This window comes from Nyctereutes procyonoides, unplaced genomic scaffold (assembly GCF_905146905.1).
Source record: "Nyctereutes procyonoides isolate TBG_1078 unplaced genomic scaffold, NYPRO_anot_genome, whole genome shotgun sequence".
Lineage (NCBI taxonomy): Eukaryota > Metazoa > Chordata > Mammalia > Carnivora > Canidae > Nyctereutes > Nyctereutes procyonoides.
In genome coordinates this window covers 35,174,437-35,200,951 of record NW_026575048.1, presented here as the reverse complement: position 1 = coordinate 35,200,951, position 26,515 = coordinate 35,174,437, and the positions used below count along the sequence as shown (strand labels likewise).

Here is a 26,515-nt window from a genome sequence, read left to right as displayed (position 1 = left end):
TTTTGCCCATACACCATCTTGGAAATCAAGTTAAAGAAAAGTGTTTTTCTAAAACAGGTTGAATTTTCCACCCCTAAATCTCTCTGGCTGGTGGTTAATGCATTCTTTACAAATATATTCCTTTTCTAGATTTTAAATCCTTTCCTCCTCTTTAGAAAGGGGGAGTGGAGAGAATATTTCATCTACACTTTAAAAACCTCCATTCATTAAATGTCCTTAGTAGGAGCACTGGGCTGGTGAATGAAATCTCTAGGTTTGCAGAAACCACAGAAGTTAACATAGGTGGTGTATGCATGATCCCAATCCACATGGTCACTTAAAATGTGGTACTCATAAGTGTATTGCCAAATCCACATTCTCTGAAAGGCAGATAATCTGACCCACTGGGGCTGAAGCAGGGGGAGCACCTGAGGGTTCCAAGAAGATGACTCCCTGGCCTGACACAAGCTTTCCCCAGGTGCATCCTGGGAGGAGCATGGACCTCAGCCCAGTCAGCAGAGAGGAATGCCCACCGAGTGGCCAGTGAGGTAAACCGGTGAGCAGTGGTCAGACCATGGTGGTGAAGGGGGAGAGAAGCGGGGCATTCAAAGTAGATTCTGGAGACAGAGTTGATGGATTGGAATTGTGAAAAGAAGCCAAGAGAGGACTCCAGGTGACACTTGAGTTTTTGGCCTGAGCCTCTAAATGGATGGAGGCCCATTACCTGCTTGGTGGGGACTGGGTGAGGGGTTGCTTGCAGGAGGAGCCAGGGAGGAAGGGACGAATTCACTAAGACAGAGATGCAGAAACTGAATGAAGAATGGCACTAATCCATCACAAGGGAGCAGGGTAAAGCGTCCTCCCCAGGAGCACCGTGTCTACTGCTGTCATCATTGCCCAGTGGGCACCCTGACCTCCAGGCCTCCTCAGCAGACAAGACCCAGATAAGCCCATTTGTTCTGAGAAAGACCAAAGAAAGCAGAGGCAAGGAAATAAGACAAAGGAGAGGACACCTAACAAAATCTCCAAATGTATGTGTACCTGTGTTGCTTGTTTGGGAAAGCTCCCTCTCTCCTTCTCACTTATCTGGAAGATGTGAAAGGACAGTTACATCAGGGACATGAGGTCATGAGCACCACATGCCCAGTGATGGCTGGCAATAGGCTCTGTAGGCCACAGTCAGAGCTACCTGGGGGCTGGGAACTGTGGTCAGGACAGGCTGAAGGGGTTCAAGGATGGGGCCTCTTAATTTCCAAATGATAACTAGCAAGAAAGATGTACCACCATGGCAGGGAAAGTTAGTGGGCTGGAGCTGGAATGCTGATTGATTTCACCTCAATCCAGTAACTGAGCCACTACCTAGAAGACTGCCAGGAATGGCTCCGGGCCACATCTTGGGGGATACCATCCCGACCACTTATCAAGCTCCTACTACATGCCAGCCATGGCAGGCAGCTCCTCATAGGCATCATCAATCTAAATCTGAACACAGTCCATGAATGATCATTAGCTGCACCACCTAAACAAAAGAGAAAATAAAGATCACCCATCATGAGCTTAGACGTAGAGGGAACATGAGTGAACTTTGCGAAGTCCTAGAGACAGGACATAAACCCACATCATTCTGTCTCTCAGGCCCTTCCAGTCCCCGCCCCCCCCCTTTTTTTTTTTAGATTTTATTTATTTATTCATGAGAGACAGAAAGAGAGAGAGAGAGAGAAGCAGAGACACAGGCAGAGGGAGAAGCAGGCTCCATGCAGGGAGCCCGATGCAGGACTCAATCCCAGGTCTCTAGGATCACTCCCTGGGCTGAAGGCGAACTAAACCACTTAGCCACCCAGGGATTCCCCCCTTCCAGTCCCTTTCTACACAATAGTCCAACAGTGGGTCCCCTAAAGAACCTTCGAGTGGATTCAGATTCTTTTCATTCCAAGAGCAAATGGAACCACACTGAGGCATTGCAGGTGGTTTTTGAGACAATGGTGACCCCAGAAAGAATAGTGTTAAGGACTACATTGGATTCCCTCCAAAATGTATATGCTAAAGTCTTAACCCACAGTGTGATGGTATTAGTATATGGGATCTTTGGGAGCTAATTAAGTTTACATGAGGTCACGAGAGTAGATCCTTCATGATGGGATTAGTGCCCTTATAAGGGATACCAGAGAGTGCTCTCTCTTTCTATCTCTCTATGCCGAATCCCAATGTGAGAAAACAGTGAGAAGGCAGCCATCTATAGGAAGAGTCCTCATCAGGAATTGAATCAGCTGGAGCCTGATATTACCAGCCCCCAGAACTCTGAGAAAATAAATTTCTGTTGTTTAAGCCACATGAGCTATAGTATTTTATCATGGCAGCCCAAGCAATTTGGACAGATAGTAGGGTGGTTCAAATAAAGAAAAAGGGTAACAGTCATGGGGAAGAAGAAAAGGAAGCATGTCACATCTCTTTGGGCCCTAGAGTCCTTTCAAACTGCATCAGCGTGTCTGGTAGAAGACCTGGGGCTGGCTCCCAAGCTAAAGCAGGGATTCAAAGCCCTCAGTAAAGGAAACCTTTTCCTGGCACCTCTCACTTTTACACCCCCCTCAACCTCACTGTGAGTCACTTTCAGAGCCAGCCCCTGGCCCTGCCACCACTTGGCTGTGTTAGTCCAACGATGTTTGTCTGAAGCTCTCAGGGACACCCAGAGCCTTTGGATAACACAGATGTGGAGGAAGAGAGAAAAGGGGCCCAGGCCTGTGGGGCACAGATGACTTAGAACTGCTGCTGACACTCCCTCATTGAGTCAATAGCCAGCTTATGTGCAGGTGTAAAGGAAAGCAGGCAGAGGCCACCAGCTGCTCTTGGGCTAGAAGTGAGATCTGGGGCTGCCATGACGACCCCAGGGTTCCCAGGGACTGTTCTGAGCACACCACATCTCCCTCCCCTGCTCACAGGAAAGACAGGCTAGACTCAGGAGCAAAATCTACCCCTTCCTTCAAATTTCTAGGATATCCATGCACAAGAAAAATTAGTCCTCTGCAACGAATGATGTATGTGAAAGCAAACAGGATTAACGTAACTTTTGTTAAATTTTAAGAGGTTTTTTTAAACCTTTTAGCACAATGCATTTAACATAAAGTTTGCATTTTAGCCATTTTTAAGTATACTCAGTGGTATTATTTAGATTCACACTGTTGCATAACCATAACCACTACCTATCTCCAAAACTTTTTCATCACCCCAAACAGAAACTCTGTGCCCGGCCACTACTCCCCATTCTCCTGTTCCTCCGGCCTCTGGTAACCCACAATCTACTTTCTATCTCTATGAGTTTGCCTATTCCAGAAATTTCATGTAAGTGGAATCATACTATATTTGCTGTGTTGTGTGTGGCTTATTTCACTTAGCATCGTGTTTTCAAAGTTCATCCATGATGTAACATGTACCAGAACTTCATTCTTTTTTATGGCTGAGCAATACTCCATCATATGTGTGTACCACATTTTGTTTATCCATTCTTGTGTGACAGACATTTGGTTTGTTTCCACCCTTTAGCTATTGTGAATAATGCTGCAATGAACACTGGCATACAAGTATCTATCTGAGTAAGTATCTATCTCTTTTCAATTCTTGGGGTATATACAGAGGAATGGATTTCCTGAGTCATACCCTAATTCTACACTTAACCTTTCCAGTAAGGCCTATGTATTCATTTAATTCTCATGTAGTGATACCACATAACAAAAATGTAGGGGATGATTGTCTTCAAGAAGTTTGCCCTCTAGTGGTGCTAAGAGACATACATCTTTCAAACACATGAATTCGGAAGATCAAAAGAGCACATACTGTGACAAACTAAGGTACAAAGGTTCAAAGACAGATGATGAGTAGATAGGATTTAAATTGCAGACTTGAGGGAGGCTTCCCTGAGGGGAGGACAGTTGGGCTGGGACTTGAAGAACGAGCAGGTATCAGACAGGTGAAGGAGAGGGAAAAATCCATTCTAGGGTGATGGCAAGAGTGGTCCAAAGGTGGATGCGAGAAACGAAAGAAGGCCAACATGTCAGGCCCCCCAAGGAGGAGACAAAGTGAGACAATAGGTATCTGGAGAAGTGAGTAGGGCCAAACCACACAAGGACCCGTGGACCATATCAAAAATAGGAGGGCTTCTTTTTTTTTTAATATTTTTTCTTTTTATTTATTTATGATAGTCACAGAGAGAGAGAGAGGCAGAGACACAGGCAGAGAGAGAAGCAGGCTCCATGCACCAAGAGCCCGACGTGGGATTTGATCCCGGGTCTCCAGGATCATGCCCTGGGCCAAAGGCAGGCGCCAAACCGCTGCGCCACCCAGGGATCCCTAGGAGGGCTTCTATAAGCATAAGGGAAAGAAGTTTTAAGCAAAGGAGGGACATGATCAGAGTAGCATTTTTAAAGACCTATTTCTTTCTTTATTTTTTTAAAGATTTATTTATTTATTTGGGCAGGAGGGGAAAATGGGGAGGGAGGGAGAGAGAGAGAATCTCAAGCAAACTTCCTGCTGAGCACAGAGCCTGATGCAGGGCTCGATCCCACGACCCTGAGATCATGACCTGAGCCAAAATCAAGAGTCAGACACTTAACCCACTGAGCCACCCAAGTGCCCCAAGACCTATGTCTTAAGATCTATTCATATTTTCTTCTAGGATACTACAGAGCAAAACTTTTTTACAAGTTTTTTATTTTGGAACATTTCAGCCAAAATACAAGAGTATAATGAATGCAACAATGACCAGCTTATGGTCCATTTTGCCTCATCTTTCCCCCAACCCACTTTCCCCTTCTATACCCCACATAATCTTGAAGTTTATCCTAGACATCCTGCCATTTCATCCCTAACTATGTCCTATACATCTGTAAAAGATAAAGACTCTTTCTAAAAATATAACCCTAAAATCATTACCCCACCTAAAAATATAATAATTCTTTAATATCGCCAAATATCCAATGTTTATATTTTCCCAACTAGTACATAGTTTTTCTTTACAGTTTGTTTAAACCAGAATCTAAATACTATCCACACATTGCAAGTGGTTGAAATGTTTAAGTCTGCTTTAAACCACAGGCTGACCCTCCCTTATTCATTCAAACATTCCCGGTGCAGTTCTATGCACTAGGGTCAGTGTAAGACCCAAAGATGCCAAGGAGACAGCTCCCCATCTAGAATGCTGGAACACCCAATGGTGATTTCTGCATGGTCACATCCTACCACAAGCTTGCTGAAAAGGAAGTAGAGAGCAATATGGAAACAACATAAACTGAGGATCATGAGTTTAGACCAGGAACCTCTAGTATTTCTAAGAGAATTTATTTGTTGCATCTAAGCTGAATTTCTTCTGTCTGGAAGCCACAGCCAACCCAAGTAGGAGGGAAGAGACCCTGCCTGGCTGAAATCACATGGAAGCCAGTCTCCCCCAAAGGACGTACTGGTGGGTGCCTTCACCACAGATGAACTAACAATTTTCTTTGTTTTTAATTCCTACCCATTTTTAAATATCTACACTGCAAAACAAAAATAACTGCCATTTTGGACTCACCAACAGTTGACCTGGCTTCCTGTCTGTTCATTCTCTCTTCGCATTCTAGTTATTTCTCCCCTTCGGGGACATCAGGACTGAATGTTTGGATGCAGGGACCTATTTTGAGGCACAGTTGCCAAGGAAGGAAAAGAGAGCATATGCAGGGCCATGCAAATGACCCTCCACTGGAGACTTAGGGTACCATGATGAGCCATGGCCATCACACCAGCTGAACTATTCTGTTCACCATTCTTGGTGAGGTGGGACACGCAAAGCAAGCCCACAGTGCAATACCACGTTACACCCATATGAACAACAAAAATGGGGAAGTCTAAGAATTCCATGTGTTGTAGCAAATTCACATAAAGGAATATGAAAAACAAATGAATTTCCATCCATATATCATTCTTAAAATGGTGAAACTGGGATCCCTGGGTGGCGCAGTGGTTTGGCGCCTGCCTTTGGCTCAGGGCGCAATCCTGGAGACCCGGGATCGAATCCCATGTCGGGCTCCCGGTGCATGGAGCCTGCTTCTCCCTCTGCCTATGTCTCTGCCTCTCTCTCTCTCTCTCTCTCTCTGTGACTATAATAAATAAATAAATTAAAAAAAAAACTTTAAAAAAAATGGTGAAACTATAGAGACAGAATAGGTTAGTGGTAGCCAAAGGACAGGAACAGGGTGGGGACTGGGTGCCAATGGGTAGCACTAAAACTTCCTTTGTGCTGATGAAACAACTCTAGATCTTGATTGTGCTGGTGGTCATATGAATCCATATATGGGACCAAACTGCATAGAATTACACACACACACACACACACACACACACACACAGTGAAGTGCATGTAAAAGCTAGTGAAATCTGAAGAAGGTCTGTAGTATAGGTCTGTAGTCTAGCACCGTACTAGAACAGTACTGTAGCAGGGGTGGTTTCCTGGTTTACCTTGCATTACAGCTATATAAGACGTCACCACAGAGGAAAACTGGGTGAAGAGTTCATAAAACCCTATGTACTATTTTGGTAGCTTTCTGTGAGCATTATTATTTCAAAATAAAAAGATCAAAAAAATATATGAATGCAGTGGCATGCCACAGTACAGATCTATCTTAGTGATAACATTTCAGTGAAGAAACTAAATCATGAATGACTATGAAACCGCTTTTATAAAATGAGAACAAGTAAAAATAATTGTCTGACACAGTGCAATAAAACTAAACAAAAAGAAAAGCAAAGAACAAATGAGCAAGAGGTTGAATATAATGGCTAAAGAGGAAGTCGGGGGGTGGGTTGTACGCTGTACCATTTTACAGACATCTATTCCAGTAAACACCTGATACTTACAGGGTTCTACTTTGTACTCCTGGGTTATTTAAAACTAAGTATCAGCTCATGAAGGGCGCGCGGTGCCCACAGCCTCTCACCTTCACTCCTGTGGCCATGTCCGCTGTGGAGAGGACTTCTCCTATGACCAGGCTTCGATTGACAAAATTCTTTGTTTTCTCTGCCTGAAAACATGACAGACCCAATGTCAAGGTTTCCTTATGGTTTTAAAATTAATTAAACATTTTAATGTAACAACATCTTTTATAATAAACGTATGTTACTTTTATAATAAAAATTCAACACAATAAAAACAATTTTTAATTAGAAATACTCTGATGACCCTATTGAAATAAATGTTTTCATCCAGTTTTGTTGTGTTTTTTTTTCTTTTCTTTTCTTTTTTTTTTTTAACGTGGCCTGACCACATGCATACAAGGAGAGCCGGCTGCATCCCCACGGAAGGCAGGGTCCTGACAGGCTCCCTTGGCGCCTTGTGCTGCCTCAACCAAGTTTGTCCCTTGAGCTTCCCGGAGCCTGATACCCTCCCCCACGCTTCGGCCTAGCAACCCGGGTCCTGCCTAGCAACGCGGGTCCTGCCTAGCAACACGGGTCCTGCCTAGCAACGCGGGTCCTGCCTAGCAACAGAGGCTTGCTCGCGCATAACCAATGCTCCCACCAACAGGGGGCGCCTGTACACAACAGCCACCAATGCCAAGGCTAGGAGGGCATGCGCTTCACCAGCTAGAAATGAGACAGGGCAAAAAACCCGAGGCCATCTTATGTTTAAAATTCAGAGGCAGGCGGCATTTCCTTAGAAGATGGTAGGCCCCTGAGTGCGCAAATTGCAATTATCCACTGTTGGAATTAACGCCAGGCGGCCTTGTTCTCCAGTCTTCTGAGACCCAGCCAACAAAGTTGGTACCTGTTGCCCTTGTGTACGTGTGTATACGTGTGTGGTGCATGCACACCTGTGTGCGTGCCTGTGTGGACATGTGCCTGAAAACTGCCCCACCAGCAACAGGATGGTCACCCAGTCTTCCTAGAGTGACTCAGTTTCCACAATGGCTTAAGCTCTTTCCCCAGAACGCACTAGGTTTTCCCCTCCTGCAGGTTTTTACAATGTTTCTTTCAAACAGTATTAATTTTATCAAATAGAAGACTGTCAAGATTTATGACTCTTAGAGTGGCTCCAACCCAATGCATCTTGTATTGATTATTTCTTAAAATAACTCCAGCTTAAGCATGAACCATTGCCTGGCTCCAGTTTCAGCTCACACTGGAGAGTTAGTTACCAGCAAATAAAAAAACCAAAAACAAAAAACCAACTGTAGCAGATACGTGCAGACTTTTTCAGAGGGCCCATGTATCCTCTGTCCTGTGGATCCTCACAACCCTCCTTGAGATGCTAAGCAAGAAAGGAAGTACAGATCCCATGTAACAGAAAAGTCTGGACTCGGGAGGTCAACAGACTCATCCAACCAGGATCACCTAGTAAATAGAAAAGCAAGAACCTGGAACAAGATCTTTGGGCTCCTCATATGGACATCTTCCCCCCACGCCTCACAATTAAGCTTACAGAAGCCCCAGGTGACTCTCGGTGGCCCAGACTTTACTGCCACCGCACCCCTTTTTTGTACCATCAGCCTCATCCCCATAGGGCACCTGACATCAACACATTCCAATGACCAAGTGATCTTCCTTAGAGTCATTCCATACTACATCATTACAACAAACCCTTCCTTATCCTAAACCACCTGCTCTGTTATGGCCAAATGTAAACCATCAGGAGTAAGTAAATCCCTCAGAATCCCCAACTGTTCACAGTTTTCTTCATATTGTATTCCTTCCATTTATACTGTTGATGCAAGAACATACCTTTGTCATTAATGTTGTCCAACTGTGGTCATTTTTACTCACCAGTTTGAAATAAATTCAATCACATTTGCTAAAGAACCCCAAACTTAGCCATCTTGTCCATTATGAATTATTTATGATGATTATTTTCCTTCCCCAGTCTCTGCATGAGACAGCAATCTTTGCTATTAGATCTGATGGGCAATGCCAATATGAGTTTGCCATGAGTTCTCTGATGGTGATTTAAGCATTCATTTGGACTGGTCTATTTTAAGAAGTCCAGCAAAAGTTCCAGAACTAAAACTAGGCTTAATTGGATTTGACTGCCTTACTGGCATATATTTTTAACATCTTCTCCACACTTAAATTCTTTTATTCAGTTATTTCATTTCTGATTCATTAATTGTTCTTAATTAAAGAATGTCTATTATTGACAAGTTTCCCCTCTCATTCAGTTGATAACCTAATAAATTGTACTGATAATGATCAATAAATAATCAACATGTATTTTTTGATATACATTTTTGCAGTATTTCTACGTATCAATAGCTGCCTTTATTTAGACTTGATATATTCAAACCAAATCCAATTCCCATGTCAGAATGACAGTTTGTATTAACTTTAAATGATAATTCCATAAATTATGGAGAATATGCTCAAGCTTGTATTTTATCCTAAATTATACCCATGCTATTTATATTTCTGCATAATAGATTGTCCCAGACAGACGGAAGGTAGTTTTCCCTAAAATATCCCCTATTTCTTTGGAGAGCACTTGATGTATCAGGCTTTTGTGATGCAATATTCTGTTATAAATCAAGTTCTAGGAGCAACTGGGTGGCTCAGCGGTTGAGCATCCGCCTTTGGCTCAGGTAGTGATTCGGGGTCCTGGGATCCAGTCCCGCATTAGGCTCCCTGCGAGGAACCTGCTTCTTCCTCTGCCTGCCTTTGCCTCTCACTACAAAAATATAAAATTTTGGTTTTATAAGCCCAGAGAGTCTCCAAAAGTCATATATTCTTCTTCAACTAAAATCATCTTGACTCAGCACTGCTTGAGCCATCTATTTCTCTGATATAAAAGACCCTCACCACCCTCTTTGTAATCCATTTGCAGCCCAGCCAAGGGTACTGGACAGAGTTTCCTGATCTTTAGTTTTCTATTATCAGTCCCCAAACTGACTTATTTGCTTCTTCTACCTTCTGGTTTCAATTTTCTTTTTTTTTTTTTAATTTTTATTTATTTATGATAGTCACAGAGAGAGAAAGAGAGAGAGGCAGAGACATAGGCAGAGGGAGAAGCAGGCTCCATGCACCGGGAGCCCAATGTGGGATTCGATCCCGGGTCTCCAGGATCGCGCCCTGGGCCAAAGGCAGGCGCCAAACCGCTGCGCCACCCAGGGATCCCTGGTTTCAATTTTCTATTTTAGTTATGTTTTCTCAGTCTTATCGAATACATATCCTTTGTTATAATTAGCCTTAAATTATTTCAGAAAAAAAATAAAAATAAAAAATAAATAAATAAATAAATAAATAAATAAATAAATAAATAAATAAATAAATAAAATTTAAAAAATTATTTTAGAAAGAGAAGGGGTCAGAGTAAAATACATAAATAAAATAAATGGGCTTCAGGGATTCAGTCATCTAGGGCCTTAGCTCTAAAGGCCCTAGATGGACTAACTGGACTAACCAGTCCTTGACCCTCCCTTGTAAAGAGATCCCAAGTCTAGCCACTTCATACGTCTCCCACCACTGTCTTGTGGCTGGACTATCATAACAGCCTCCCAGCTGGCCTCCCTGTTTCTATTCTGCCCCAAAAATCAGACATCATGATCTTTTTTTATAACTATTAAGGTAAAATTTACATATAGTGAAATGCACAGAGCCTAAGCACATGAATTCTGATCAATTATCTACCTGTAACCTTTACACCAATTAAGATTATAAAATGTTCCCATCTCCCCTAGAAAGTGCCCTCATGCACCTTTTCAAGAGTCCCCACTCCCCACAGGCAACCACTGTTCTGACTTTATCATCATCCATTGCCTTTGCCTGTTCTTTAATTTACATAAATTGAATCACACAAAATGTACCTTTTTGTGGCTGCCTCCTTTCATGCAAATAAGGCGTCTATGTTGTTTTGTATGTCAGTAGTTCTTTCTCATGACTCAGTAATCTTCCATCTATGAATATTCCACAGTTTGCCCAATCTCATACTGATGAAAATTTGTGTTCTTTCCAGTCTAGGGTTATTATGAGTAAAGCTGATATACACACTCATGTAAAAATATTTTTATGGACATATGTTCCCATTTCTTTTTTGTAAATTCCCAGGAATGCAATTTCTGGCTTAAAGGGCAGGTCTGTATTTAATATTGTAAGGAACTGGCAAACAGTTTTTCAAAATGGTTATACAATTTCACACTGCTACCAACAATATCGAAGCCTTCTGGTTTCTCTGCATTCTCGTCAGTAGTGTGCATCTTTTCATTTTTAGCTATTCTGGAGGGAGTGTAATGTCATCACGTTATGGGCTTAAATATGCATCTCTTAGATGACTAAAGATCCTGAACACATCTGTATATGCTTATCGGCCATTTATATACTTCTATAAATTGTCTGTTCGGGTCCTTTGCCCATTTTTTAGATTGGGTTGCTTGTCTTTTCTCATTGAGCTCTAGGAATTCTTTATATATTCTTGGTACAAATCCTTTATATCTGAACATAACTTTTTTCAGATAAATGCATTGCAGATATTTTTTCCTAGTTTTTGGATTGCCCTTTTATTCTCTTAATGATGTCTTTTGATGAAAAACAGTTTCTGAAAAGACCAATTTATCAGTTTTTTCTTTGACATGTTTAGCATTTTGGGAAATCTCTGCCCATCCTAGAGTCAGGACATTCTCCTTTGTTCTTCTCCTAACTTTGTAATTTTAGAATTTACGTTTAGGTATATAATACATCTCAAATTATTTTTGTGTGTAGTATGAGATAGGGATCAAGGTTAGCTTTTTTATGTATATTTAACTACTTGTTTCAGAACTATTCATTGAAAAGATTTTTCTTTTCCCATTGAGTTGCCTTGGCAACATTGTTAAAAAAATTAGGGATCCCTGGGTGGCGCAGCGGTTTGGCGCCTGCCTTTGGCCCAGGGCACAATCCTGGAGACCCGGGATCGAGTCCCACATCGGGCTCCCGGTGCATGGAGCCTGCTTCTCCCTCTGCCTGTGTCTCTGCCTCTCTCTCTGTCTCTGTGACTATCATAAATAAATAAATAATTAAAAAAAATTAATTGATTGTATATGTATGGGTTTATTTCAGGACTCTCCATAATGTCCCATTAATCGATTTGTCTCTCCTTATGCTAATACCACATAATCCTGAGTAGCTTTATAATAAGTCTTGAAATCAAGGTGTGAAGTCCTCCAAATGTGTCCTTTTTCAGAACTGCTTTAACAATTTCAGGTTTTTGCATTTCCATATATGTTTTCTGAACCAATTTATAAACTGTGATCAAGGCACTATAATATTTTAAAAATAAGCATCATGCTAGGCTCCCTGCTTCCCCAAAAGCCCCCATTGTGGAAACTCTCCAATGACTCCAGTTACTTTTGCAAGAAAATCCAAACATCTAACCATGGCCTCCACATCAGTCTTTTTTTACTCTCTGCTTTTCCTTATTCTCTGCTTTTCCTCTGCTGGGGCCACATAGTAGGGCACTGGGAGAAGTCTATAACAAAGGCTAGATGGAGCCATTATACTTCTGCTCTCCCCAGGGTACTTGACCACTCCAGGAAAGCCCAATACCAGGAACAATGAAAGGTGACATTCCCATGGCTCTGCCTAAGGATATTTTTTCTCCCTTTACAACATCAGTGAAGTAGCCTGACAGTTTAGGATTTTCCAAATTCTTGCCTTAAATTTAATACCTCTTCTCTTGGCAGCTGATGCTTCCTACTAAATTCCTGCCTGCTTTGGATTTTTTTTTATTATTAGTGTAATCATATAATTTATCAATATTGACAGCATGTAATGATGAATGTATCATATTGATGATCACCTTAATGTATGAGCTTACTTGTAGGTTAACGGCAAGTACATTGTTTTACATTAATTTTAACATAAAAAGGTTTTCTACATCTAAGACCATGTTGTCTGTGAAGAAAGATAATATCACTTCTTTTCCAGTTTACCATGTTTGATTTTTTTAAGTGTTTCCAATAATTTTATTATTCACCATGTTTGATTTTTTTCTGCAGCATTGACAACCATCTGATGTCCCACAGATTTACTTATTATTTTATTGTCTGCTTTCTCCCAGACTAAAATATAAGCTCCATAAATACAGATTTTTTTTTGTCTGCTTGGATCACTGCCTCTTGAACAATGCCTGACTCATAGTAGGTGTTCAATAAATGGTTGTAAAATGAGTGAATGGCCTCACCTGGCACATAGAAGGGACTTAGGAAATTATAGTCAGTAATAATTACTGTTATTTTACACATTTCACTGCAAGAATAATAATTAACCCTGAAAATAAGAAGTTTTCATTAAGCCAAATTGTTTACAGTACAGTAAATAAAGAACACCAGGATTCCGGCTACCCTAGAGTCTCTCAGTGGATCATGGATCCCAACTCACTCCCTGTCATGCTCTTTCAAGTAATTCCTGTGGCCATGATAGATGACAACTCAGTTCAGCTGCCAATCTACACAGAGGAACTTCTGTAAACAGGCCACTCTGTCCTGTCATCTCTGCTCACATCCTCCACGGCATCCCTTGTGGCCAGGGCTGGCCTGGCTAGAGTGCTGGCCAAGTGGCCAGGGTCCAAGTCTGCAGAGTTGGAGCTGGGACAGGGACTCCTGCCAAAGGCAGCATACAAGACCAAGAGCCAGGGGCAGCCTGTCACAGCCCACTAGGAAAAGCCTGGGTTCCAGTACAAACAGAAGCCAGAGGGCCAAGGGCAGAGCCAAGGCTAGGGTGTTAGAGCCAAGAGCTCAAAATAGGTCAGGAACCAGTACTGGGATGGGGTGGGGGAAGTGTACTTGGTCATGGTCTGCAGGACCAATCAGGACTGGCACTAGTTCTTGTGGGCAGCAAAGCAGGCCTTGGTGGGATGGGCTGGTATAAAGGGCTAGTGGCAAAGAAGACATACGCACCTGCTTGGCATATTCTCTACTAAGCTCCTTTTCCACAACATACCCATGGCTTCAGTGTAACTTCCTGGGAAAGGCTGCTCCTTTTTTTAGGGGTTAATTAGGAATGCAACCATTCTGCCCATTTCCAAATGCCTTCTAAGGTGAGCTGACTTCAGAGTCTTATTCCATTTTAGATATGATCACTCACCTGGTAGTTCTTTAAATAGAAAAACAAAAACCATCCCAAAATGAAACTAAAATTCTGGTTGAAATAATAATTATAGCATAATAAACATAATATAAATATAAGGCCATGTAACGTTATAGTATGATAAATATAAATCTCCTGCCAGTTCCCCTTTAAGCTAATTTGAGAAAACAGTGGATGATTTAGATCAGTGGTTCTCAAATTTTATGGTCTCTGGACCCCTTTACATTCTTAAAAATTATCGAGGATTCCAAAGAGCTTTTGTTTATGTGGGCTATGTCCATCAATTTGCCAGACTAGTAATTAAAACTAAGAATTCTAAAAATTTTTATTCACTTAAAAATATCACTATACCCATGACATAATTTTCATAATTCTTATGAAGATTAACCATAATTTCCAAACCAAAAAAAATCAATAAGAAGAATGGCATTGTTTTACTTTTTTTTATTGTTTTACTGTTTTACAAATTATTTTAGCATCTGGCTTAATGAAAGACAGCTAGACTCTCTGTTTCTATACTCAATCTGTTGCCATATGTTGTTTTGGTTGAAGTTTATGATGAAAAATCTGGTGTTGTTCATATATAGTTGTAAATACGCTTTTCAGATAGTACCTGAAAGGGTCTTAGGTACCCCAGGGGTCCTCAGACCATACTTTGAGAATCACTGGTTTAGATAATAATGCCATGCCCAACACTCCTGTGGATCATGGGGATGAGGACAAGCAGAACTCAGAGTGAGAGAGAGGATGATGGGGAGGGGGTGAGTGGGGGTCAGTCATGGAATGGGTACTTCATTATTCAAATATCTTCCTCCCACTCCTCACTCCTGTTGGCCAGGAATAGCCTGATCCCAACTGTCTTCCTCCTGGAAAGGAAGTGCTGGGATGGAACATTCCTATAAGTCAGCCCTGAACCATGATTGGCAGAGACCAAATGCTGAATGGGAAAAATCCGAGGTAGATGGTAGAGTACCAGGAAAGAAGGAGTGGAGAATAGTACTTAAGCCAGGACACACACGGAATCACCTGAGAAATTTAAATGCTGATTTGATCAGCCTGAGGGAAAGCCCGGACAGCAGAGGTTGGAAAGTTCCCCAGGCAATGCTAGTGTGCAGCCAGAGGGCAAGAACCACCAGCTTGAAGCAGGCTCAGAAAGCAGGACCAGCTGGGCTTAAATCTGTGTTCCACTAGTTATATATACAATTTACTAGTTGTATAACCTCAGACCAATTACTGGTTTTCAACTTATTCACCTGTAAAATGGGAATACCATTCTGGATGTTGTGGATATTAAATGAGATCATCCACTTAAAGTTCTTAGCACTGTGACTGGCATAAGAGATGTACTCAGGAAGTCTGAGCTGTTATATTGGTTATGGTGATTTTGGTGCAGGCGGGCAGCCTCTGGAAGCTCCAATAGATCTCCCACCTGGCTCCTCTGTCTCCCCATCTCTGGAAACACAGGGAGGCAGTGACTTCCCCACCCACCCACCCAGGATTTTCGCAGAGGAAGAAAACAGTTGGCTGAAGGGCACAAATGTGATATCACTGGAAACAGGTGTGGGAAAAACCAGCGAGATGCAATGATGTTTACACTATGTGTGTGCACACACATGTGTATATACTCTGTAGTCACACTCAGATATTGTTTTTCCTTTTGAAATTATTAGAACATCTCAAATCTATTGCAGATGGCAGAGGGGAAAACGCAGAGTGGAAATATTTTAATGGCTTATTCTTGGCCCATGGACTGTCCATAGAGATCTGGGACGAATGAGACTCACTCCTCATTTGTCCTTGAGAACATCATCATTACACATTACACACAGCATTCTGCCTTGGAGTTCATCAGATCATCCACAAAAAGCTAACAGCAACACGAAATGGGGGCCAGGGAAGGGTAGAAAGACCTGGAACGCTCTCTGGACAGGCAGTACAGCCATGACTCAATATTTTTATTAAGAGGCAGAATGAATCATGTAACACTTCTTCTAGAATTACTGGATGTGGACAGCTCCTCCAGCTGTTTACAGGGTGGAATTTGAGAGCCTTCAAACACAGATGTGCTGCTGAGTTTCATGACATCCACCCAAAGAGATGAGCCTGCCACACTGATGACCGACTAGTTTAATTTCCTTCAGGTTCATTGGCTTTTGCAAATTCACACAGAGAGGAGCGCCAGATAGGCTGAAGTAATTCACAGAAATAGACTGGGGGGATTTAGAAATAAATCCTAGAAATAGACTAGGGCCAATCCTGTGGCTCCTGCAGGAACTACATCTAATCATCCAGGACAGAGTTGTCTGGGCTGCCTCAGACCACGAAGGGAACCACAAAAATAGGAAGATAATTGGATCCAGGGATCAACAGCTTCATAAGGAGCAAGACTACACAGGCTAATCCTTCAGACTCAGTGGGATAAGCAGCAATTAGTAAACTTCATTAAAGGATCAACCTTCATCTTGAATATTGACACTAAGTTAAGCCATGGACATATTGAACTGATTAAAAGTCCAGGAGACTGACCACATGTCAAGATTTCACCTTCCAATCAGCCTCATGCCAGATGTCCTGGAGGCCAGACTCTCATAAAGTGGCTGAAACCAAAAAGGGTTGAGGTCTTTTGTGGTTTTTATTATTATTATTATTATTATTATTATTATTATTATTATTGGTTGTATTCACAGCTCTAAATGTATGTTCTATCAAGAGACAATTTACTAGCTTGAAAACCACTTTGCCAAACTGCTTGGTATGAAATGATTTTTCAGGCTTTGCAGGCACATTATGTGGGTGTTTTCCTCTCTTCCTCTCCATTTAAGTATGCCCTAGGCACCTTGGAGGGGGCTACACTACTTCAACAGGGGGTGCCAGAGCTCTGCCTTTTGACAAGAAAATGCTGAGTTCTGTCCTTGCCTCATCCAGGACAGCCAACCAAAGCGGGGACACAGGGTAGTGATCTACTCTCACACATGGACCTCACCCCCACCACACTCTCACTGGCTCTGATCTATATTCCACAGAGAACTAAGCCTTCAGTGGCCTCCTGAATGGGGAAGACTCCCACTACCTCAGTCCTCGGACTCTCTCCTCACAGACTGTGCTGGGCAGGAAGAGAGCCGGGCTCCCTGCAGAATAGTTGCCACTCCTCAGCTATCTACAAGCTGAAGCTTATCCTTGGATCAAGATCCTCTCCTAGGGGTCTAACCAGGAATTTTGTTTTGTTTCATTGTGGGTTCTTTTAATTTTTTTTTTAAAGATTTTATTTATTTGAGAGAGAGAGAACAAGTAAAGGGAAGGGGCAGAGGAAGAGGGAGAAGCAGACACCCCACTGAGCAGAGAGCACTATGTGGCTGGATCCCGGACCCTAGGATCATGACCTGAGCTGAAGGCAGACACTTAACCGACTGAGCCACGCAGGCGCCCCTGTTTCGTTGTGTTTAAAGTGTTAGGTTTAAGGAAGCCATGAAGCTGAATGAAATGGAAATCAATTTAAACTTGGTTAAAAACATAGCTCCTAATGTTTGCATCATGGAAGAGTTCTCTAATCACGTATTCTTTCTTCTTTCTTTTTAAAGAGGCTAAGTTGACTAAAATAATTTAACTGAGTTTAGAATGTCAATGTTTAGACAAGCTCATACATTTTGGACAAGTCTAAATGCTTTAAAAGCCTATAAAATTAGTTCATTACATTTCTCAGATATTTAAATTTTATGCCCCCAATAATATTTGTTTTGTGAACATATATTTCATTACTTCTGCTAATTCCCCTACCCCCTAGCCTGTGATCTGGGGAGGCGTGAATATGCAGGGCAAGGGAAGAAGATCAATTAAGTTATTGGGGAATGGGGCAGAAAAAAGGGGGCTGAAGAAGGTATTCCCCCATACTGATGACAGTTTTCCCTGGGACTAAATAAACATGTTTCCACAAATCACAAAAGCAAACAAAACAACAATAAAATCTTTTTCTCTCTCTCTCTTACTCATATACACATCACAGCAAAGTAATAATGAAGCTTACCTGTTCCTGAATTGCACGTTTTAACAGAGGGAGACCCATGATAAACTTCACTCTCTGAAATGTCAATGCTCTCATTTCATCCAGACTTAAATCATACCTGTGAAGAACAGATACACAGTTGGTGTTAAGACATCGACGTGGTAACTCCGAGTAGAGCCTTTGGACCAAGGTATATGATAGAACAGACAACTTTGTTACATCTCTTTACATCTCCTGTGCAATACTGCAATACTGCATGTCAAAGAAGACCTGCTGTGTGGGACACACAGGCCATGTGTTCAATACAGTGGGGTCAACGTGGAAGGAAGGAAGGAAGGAAGGAAGGAAGGAAGGAAGGAAGGAAGGAAGGAAGGAAGGAAGGAAGGAAGGAAGGGAGTTCCTGACAGGCTGACCTTAAAACAAAACTTCAACATCCCTTCTGCAGGGGCAAAAGATTTTCATGTTTCTGAGATGACTCAAGAGCAGCATTTGGGGAGATGGGAGAGGAGGGAGTGATCTGTGTGGCACAAAGGGTGGACTGTAGCAGCCATGAGAAGTGTCACCTAGAGTATCCTTCAAGAGCACCCACAGTAGGGAGCAGAGTTTTCCAACAACCTCCAGCTGCCATACCTCGGAATTAATTGTGGCATTCACACCAGGCGATTTTCCTCTCAGGCTGTTCCCAGCTGGTGGCAACTGAGTAGGGCAAGCTTCTAGATTAGGTCAATTACTGCCCAATAGGCAACTTATACCAGGAGACCCCCCCACCCCCACACTGACCCACTGAGACTTTATCACAGCATTGTGCCCTCTCTGCTTTCTCATTTCATGGTGTCAGGTCTGCCTACACACGTTCTGAAGCTTTTCCCCCTGACCTTCTTCTAGCTCCCTCCCATCATCCTTCACAGATTTGAGTGTTCCCCCACTCCCCACCCCATAAATCATTTGCTCATCTAGTCCCATCTTGGTGTCTGCTTCTCAATGAACTTAAACTGACACAGGAGGGGAAGTTCCACTCTGTCACTTAAAATGTTTATTTTTTTTTTTTAAAGATTTTATTTATTTATTCATGATAGTCACACAGAGAGAGACAGAGAGGCAGAGACACAGGCAGAGGGAGAAGCAGGCTCCATGCAGGGAGCCTGACGTGGGATTCGACCCCGGGTCTCCAGGATCGCGCCCTGGGCCAAAGGCAGGCGCCAAACCGCTGCGCCACCCAGGGATCCCTACTTAAAATGTTTAAATGCAAAGTAGAGCCTGAGCCTGGAAGAAATCTCACTCAGGTTTGATTCCTGGCTCTGTCACCAATGTGCAACCAACATCAAGAGACCTGGCCTCCCAGTACCTCTGTTCTCTCACCTGTAAGATGAGAATAATAATTATATATAACTCAAAGAATTATCACCTCAAATGCTTTTCCCAGTGCTTGCATATATATAGTAAGTGCTCAATAATATAAACCTCTATTCATACCCATACCCTTCCTTCTCCTCCTCAAGGGCAGGAACTGTGTTAGATCTGTATTTACAGTGTCAGCACAAATCCACGGCCTGGAGACAGTATACCCCATTAAATGGTGTTTGAACTTAAATTTCTTTGATTCCTATAGTTTCATGACTAGATCCTGGAGACAGTGTTCTCATGTATGTCCCAAAAAAGCATGCCAACTACACATATTATCCTTATATAAAGTTCATTTCCAACAGGAAATACAAACTGCATGGGTGTAGGGTCCCAAGTCTTGAACTGTGTAGCCCCTCAGGACCAGTGCAGTGTCTCACATTTAAACATTTTTCCTAAATACCTGTTGGCCAATTGCCCCAGACCAAGAAAGAACCAATTCAACCATCCTAGTTTTCTCTCAACCATTCAGTTGGCAGATAACAAAAAAATCCAAGGGGAACTTACCATTCATTCATCCTTGAAGGTGAAAAAATACCCACCCACTCTCCCAAAAATAAGAAAGGACACAGAAATCACCCAACCAAACAATCTTTTTTTTTTTTTTTGAGTCAGCTAATAGACCTGATCTCAGAACAACTAGTTGGGATTTCAGTATAAGCATTACTGCATAAAATCAGCATTTTCCCTAAGGGAACAGAAAATAAACATTCCATTGTCAATGAAACTAGGAGTCGGGAAAACTCTCCAGATACTAACATAGAAGCAAAACCTGTGTGAGTTGATGCAGGATTGGGGCAAGAGGAAGTGGCAAGAGGAACCACAGAAAGAGATCTCACAGCACAAGGGCCAAATGGTGGCAACTCTCAAAAATGCATGTAAAAATTCACTTTCTAAACGTAAGATGTAAACACATTGAGATGTAAAACTTGTAGCTCTGATCTGGAACAGCAAGACAGGAATGGTAAACCAAACTGGCAAGTAAGAAGGCTCACTGGTCCCTGAGCTAGGTTTAGGGTCAGTGCAACATGCAGAATCACATGGACAGCCCATGTTTGAAAGAAGCAGCCTATCTCTGTGGCAGCAGGGAAGGGAAAAGGCTCTATGTTGTGTAAAGGAGCTATCCCAGACCACTATCTCAGCTTCTGTGGCTCCCCAACCCTGAAACCTCTTAAAAAAGCCAAGCCAGAAATCATCCAATTATATTCAAATCATCCAATTATAAGTAATAAAGAGATACTAGCATAGACAATTCTATAAGAAAAATAGAGAAAAAGAGCAAGCCACTGGCAACTGGCAATGTAGGTGTCCAGTAGGGTTCTGGGCATCAGTGAGGACAGGAGGCCTTCAGAGCACACAGGGTGTCAGGGAGCTTGTAAAATATGGGCTCAGCTAAAGTCTAGCCTTAGCCTGATTCAGTGGGACATTCTGGAGTATAAATGGCACCATGGCATTGTCCCATCCTGTCCTTCAGTCATGGGCAGAAAGTATAACAGCCATTTCCTGGGAAGGTAACTCTCATAAGTCAAGGACAATTCCATGGAAGTTCAGCTATGAGTTGATACCAGTCAACACTGACAGCAGCTAGTAGATGAGTGTACAGGTTTGGTAGAGTGTCAGGGTAGGGTATTACCTGCTAAGCTAATGACTAAGTAAGTCAGAAAAATAATTAAAAGAAAGGAAAAAATAAATTATTAAAAGAAAAGTAGAAAATTAATCAGTTAGGAAACAGAAAAATTATGAATAAATCCAAAATCTTGCTCTGCAAAAAAAAAGCACAGGAGGTGGTTGTTAAACATTGCTCTGATTTAAAAAAAAAAAAAACAAAAAACATTGCTCTGATAGTATTAGCCAATGCAATTTGACAAGGGAAAGAAATTAGAGAAAATGAAATTGGAATGAAACAGAACTATGTACAGATGATCCATATGTTTCATTGATTGTATTAATGGCCCTATGCTAGACCTCCTCTGATCCCTGCCCTATGACACTATAGTTCCCATAAAGAGGCAGAGTATACTTGCCTACCCCTTCAGTCTGGGCTTGGCCACATGATTTGTTTTCATCATTAAAATACTGGTAGTGGGGATCCCTGGGTGGCTCAGCAGTTTAGCACCTGCCTTCAGCCCAGGGCGTGATCCTGGAGTCCTGGGATGGAGTCCCACATCAGGCTCCCTGCATGGAGCCTGCTCCTCCCTCTGCCTGTGTCTCTGCCTGCCTCTCTCTCTCATGAATAAATAAAAATCTTTAAAAAAAATGAAATAGGGATCCCTGGGTGGCGCAGCGGTTTGGCGCCTGCCTTTGGCCCAGGGCACGATCCTGGAGACCCAGGATCGAATCCCACATTGGGCTCCCGGTGCAGGGAGCCTGCTTCTCCCTCTGCCTATGTCTCTGCCTCTCTCTCTCTCTCTCTGACTATCATAAATAAATAAAAATTAAAAAAAAATAAAAAAAATAAAAAAATAAAAAAAATAAAATAAAATACTGGTAGATTTCAGAAAAGCAAAAGCTTGGAAAATAATCTAGGAAAATGCTTAGGCTAGTTTGCCATGTGGACAAGAGATATAAAGTAAGAGACATGTGAGGAGAGCCCAGTTATCTCACCCAAGGCCATTCTAGATCAGCGTACCTCCAGGCAAGGCCCAAATTGGAAGAGCCTGGTCAAGATCAAAAGAGCTGCCTATCCACAGCTGACTTCATCAATGAGCCCAGCCAAGATCAGAAGAACCTCTCAGCCACCTACAAACTCATTATCAATAATAAATGCTTATTGTTTTGAAGCACTACATTTTGCATCATAGCTAACTGATACAATATGACTGTATACCTGGAACCCTCAAGACAACCAACTAAAATTACTGAAAACAAGAAGAGTTTGACAGGAAACATAATTAATGAAAGTCAGTAGCTTTTATATGGATATGTAAACAATCAGTTTGAAAATACATGGAAGAAAAGATTCCACTTGCAAAAGTTATAAAATAAAAGAAAAATATACTTAAGAATAAACTTTTTAGATGTACTTATATGAATAAAACTGTAAAACACTCCTAAAGAACACAAGAAAAGACTTGAACAAACAGAAATATGTACCATGTGGGTTTTTTAAAAGATTTTATTTATTTATTTGAGAGAGAGAGAGAGAGCATGAATTGAGGAAGGAGCAGAGGGAAAGGGAGAAGCAGACTCCTCGCTGAGCAGAGAGCCTGACTCTGACTTGGGGCTCCATCCCAGAATCCTGAGATCATGACCTGAGCCAAAATCAGTTGCTTAACTAACTGAGCCACTCAGGCCCACTCCACTGTATGTTTTTTTTTTTCCCACTGTATGTTTTAATAGGAAGACAATACCATAAAGAAATAACTTCTTCCTAAGTTAATTTATACATCCAATATGATCTAAATTTTAAAAATGCCAATAAAGGATACGAAGTTTGTATATAAAAGAAAGCAAAAATACCCAGAAAAAAACCTCTAAAAATGCAGAGCTATGATCTCTATCAGATAAGATGAGTAATTAAACTAATGCAAAATAGGCAGACAGGCCAATGAACAAACTAGAAAATTAAGAGGAGTGCCTGAGTGGTTCAGCTGGTTGAGCAGCGGACTCTTCATTTTGGCTCAGGTCATGATCTCAGGGTCCTGAGTTCAAGCCCCACATCAGGCTCTGCACTTAGTAGGGAGTTTGCTTCAGGATTCTCTCTCTGTCCCTGCTCTCTCTCTCTCTCTCTCTCTCTCTCTGAGAGATAGATAGATAAGTAAATAAATAAATAAATAAACCTTTTTTAAAAAAATAGAATGTCAAGAAACAGAAGTAAATGCTTATTATGGAAATTTAATATATGTAAAGACAAAGGTAGGACATCAAATTATTAGAAAAAACAAGACATTGAGATGTTCCAGTGGGGTAGCCAACAGGGAGAAAAAAAATAGTTAAATTCCTATTTCACACCACATCTAGAATAAATTCCAAGTAGATCAATTATTTGCATATGGGGGAGAAATAAAACCACAAGGTATTAAAATAAAACATGAACTGCTTTATAATCATAATGCAAAAAATTGTTTATAATATTTAGAAGCCATAAAGAAAATCATGATAAATGTAACTTCATAATAGCAAAAACTTTTGCATGACAAAACAATAAGACTAGTCAAAAGACAAATGACAAAATGGAACAAAATATTTATTACTGATGTTGTTGCATAGAAGCCAATTTCCCTAATTAGAAAGCTCCTATAATTTATTAAAAACAGACCAACAAGTAGGCAAGTGATTTGAACAGATGGCCCACATAATAAGAAATACAAATGTCACAAATACATTTTTATTTATTTATTTTCACAAATATATTTTAAATTTCTGCTGTCATATGCAATAAAAGAAGCACAAAGTAAAGATACACTGAAATATCAATTTTTACCTATTACATGAACAAATCCAGATAGTGTGATAACACACCATGTTGGCAAAGTTTTGAAGAGTAGATACTTTTATGCACTAGCCTGGTGGGGGGAGATGAGAATGGAGTATATAAATAGTACCAATTTATACACACAGCAATTAGACAGTATCTACCAAAATTACAAATGAACCAACCTTTTGACTTAGCAATTCCACTTCTAGAAACTTATTCTTTGGATGTCCTCACACATGTAAGGAGCATATATAGGTTATAGAGTAATACAAACTACATATCCTCTTTTTTAATAAACTAGTATTCATTAATTACGAATTCTGTAGTCAAAAAAGAAAAATGTGGATCAAGAGACACTTCACACTATGAAGAGTAGGTAGTAAAGCCTATGGGAATGCCATGAAGTGTGTTATACAGACAAGATTCTAAAACATAAGTTATTAGCTATTTTCTTCATGTTTCCATTCCAGTAACTTTTCGATAAAATGGTTGTTATTAATCTATTTTAAAATTTTAATTCACATCTATCTCACATTAAATTAAGCTTCGTGCTCGTACTGATACAAAGCATCACATAGGACTCAAGTCTGAATAATTATTTTACATTAATCTATGCAGAAAAATAAGACCTACTTACTGCAAGATCAGGTGAGGACAGTGAATGCACAATGATACACACACTGGCCAAAGGAACTGAGAAAGTATTAGAAAACTATAAAATAGAACTCAAGAAAAACTGGGTTACTGATAAATACCCAAGTTAAAGAAATTCTGTATTCAAAGTGAGGGAGGGATGGGGAAGAAGACTACATATTTGCTTGCGTATATGTTGTTGCTATTTTTTTATTCTCTTCTGGGACACACCATAAACTACTAACAGTGTTTACTTTTTGCATATGAGGGGCAGACGTGGGGGAAATGTGGCAAATGGAAAATAGTACTTTACCTTTTTATGTGTTCCAACTTCTGAAACATATTAAAATATCTTTTGAAAAAAGACATTTTAAAAATATTATCTTTTTTAGATATTTTAAATTGTACATTTAAAATGACCACTAGATGGCAATTGTTCTTCATTGATCTGCCACCGTAAAGTATTCATGGAACAAAAAAATTAAAGCTAGGTGAAGAAGTCTTAGAAACTTCCTGAAAGCTTGAGCACCTGATTAGCTTAATAAGGATATGTAAATTCTTAACATTTTTCAATAAAAAAGGTAACAATCTCTACGATGGGGAAAAAAATCAGGATTTTAGGAACACTCCCCACTTCCTCGAGTTCTCTAAACCCCTACACAACATAAATATCTGCGTGTTTTCTATCTTTAAATATCAACCTCCACATTTAACAATTTTAATAGGCCATCTCAGATGCTATTTGTATAACAATGGGGTAGAAATTATAAACAATGTTTTTTTGGTATTTTAACATATATAATTTTTCTCTCTTCTCGAATCTACCTCCAATCTCTAAGATTCAAGATATGTCAAATATTCTCCATGACTCAGGTAACAGACAGAAGCCCTATTGAATTAAGAGCCTAAAAAAAAAAAAAAAAATAAGAGCCTTGGCAAGATCCTGGATGGATGGCATTAGTGTCAATATTAGGAGGTGAGGGACACTTTGAGGACAGCTGTGGGGATATAGAGAGGGCCCTAGCAGTATCACCATCATCTGACTTATCTTTTGGTGTTCTGTATAGGAGTTAGCTTGGAAAAAACAAAACAAAACAGAACAGTGCCATTACTAAGAACAAACTTGAAAACCTCTGCCAGGGTATGCCACAAGCAAAAACTGAAATGGGATACTAATTTCATCTTCCCTGAGAGAGGTGTGAGGTGTAGACATCCAGCATGAGTAAAACACCTCTCTGGGAAGTCTCACATGTGTAATCAAGACCAAACTACAAGGTACTAACTACAAAATAAAAATAAATTAAAAATAAAAATCTAATCATAAACACCTACTAGAATAGCTAAAGGAAATAATACTGACAATATCAAGTTTTTAGGAGGATGCTGAGCAACTGGATTGCTCCTTTGTTGGTGGTGGGAATAAAAAATGGTATGGCCACTCTGGAGGAGTTTGACAGCATCTTTTGAAATTAAAGATAGATTTATATAACTCAGCAATCCCCCTCCCAGGTATTTACCCAAGAGAAATTAAATTATCTGCTTACATGAACACTTATACATGAATGTTTATAGCAACTTTATTTGCAGTTGCCAAAAACTAGAAAGAATCCAAATGTCCCTCAACTGGGGACAAAGTGTGGTATAGCCATACAATGTGCTACTGAGTAATAAAAAGGAGTGAACTACTGGTACACACAACCACTTGAAGAGATCTCAAAGATTTTGTGTTGAGTAGGAAAAAAGTGAATTTCAAGAAATCACATACGGTGCCAACTTTATGACATTCTCAAAATGACAAATGATAGCAATGAAGAATACATCGGTGGCCACCAGTGGGTAGAGTAATGGGGAGAATCTGACTCTAAAGGAGAAACCTAGGAAGTTCCTGTGGTGATGGAAGAGTTCCATGTCCTGATTGTGTTGGTAGCTACACAAAACTATATGCGTGAATGACACACACACATATGCACACACACACACACACACACATACACACAAATAGATGTCCTCTCAAAAGATAT

General features: G+C 40.9%; 1 protein-coding gene across 1 annotated transcript in view; it reads right to left on the bottom strand.

Moving 5' to 3' along the window:
* ACOXL (acyl-CoA oxidase like) overlaps nt 1–26,515 on the bottom strand; it is a 351,472-nt gene that overhangs the window by 310,861 nt on the left and 14,096 nt on the right. Inside the window, exons 2-3 of the mRNA XM_055327355.1 lie at nt 18,065–18,161; nt 6,939–7,022 (exon numbers count right to left, since the gene is read on the bottom strand). Coding sequence (XP_055183330.1) covers nt 6,939–7,022; nt 18,065–18,161 — 181 coding nt within the window. The remainder of the gene's footprint in view (nt 1–6,938; nt 7,023–18,064; nt 18,162–26,515) is intronic.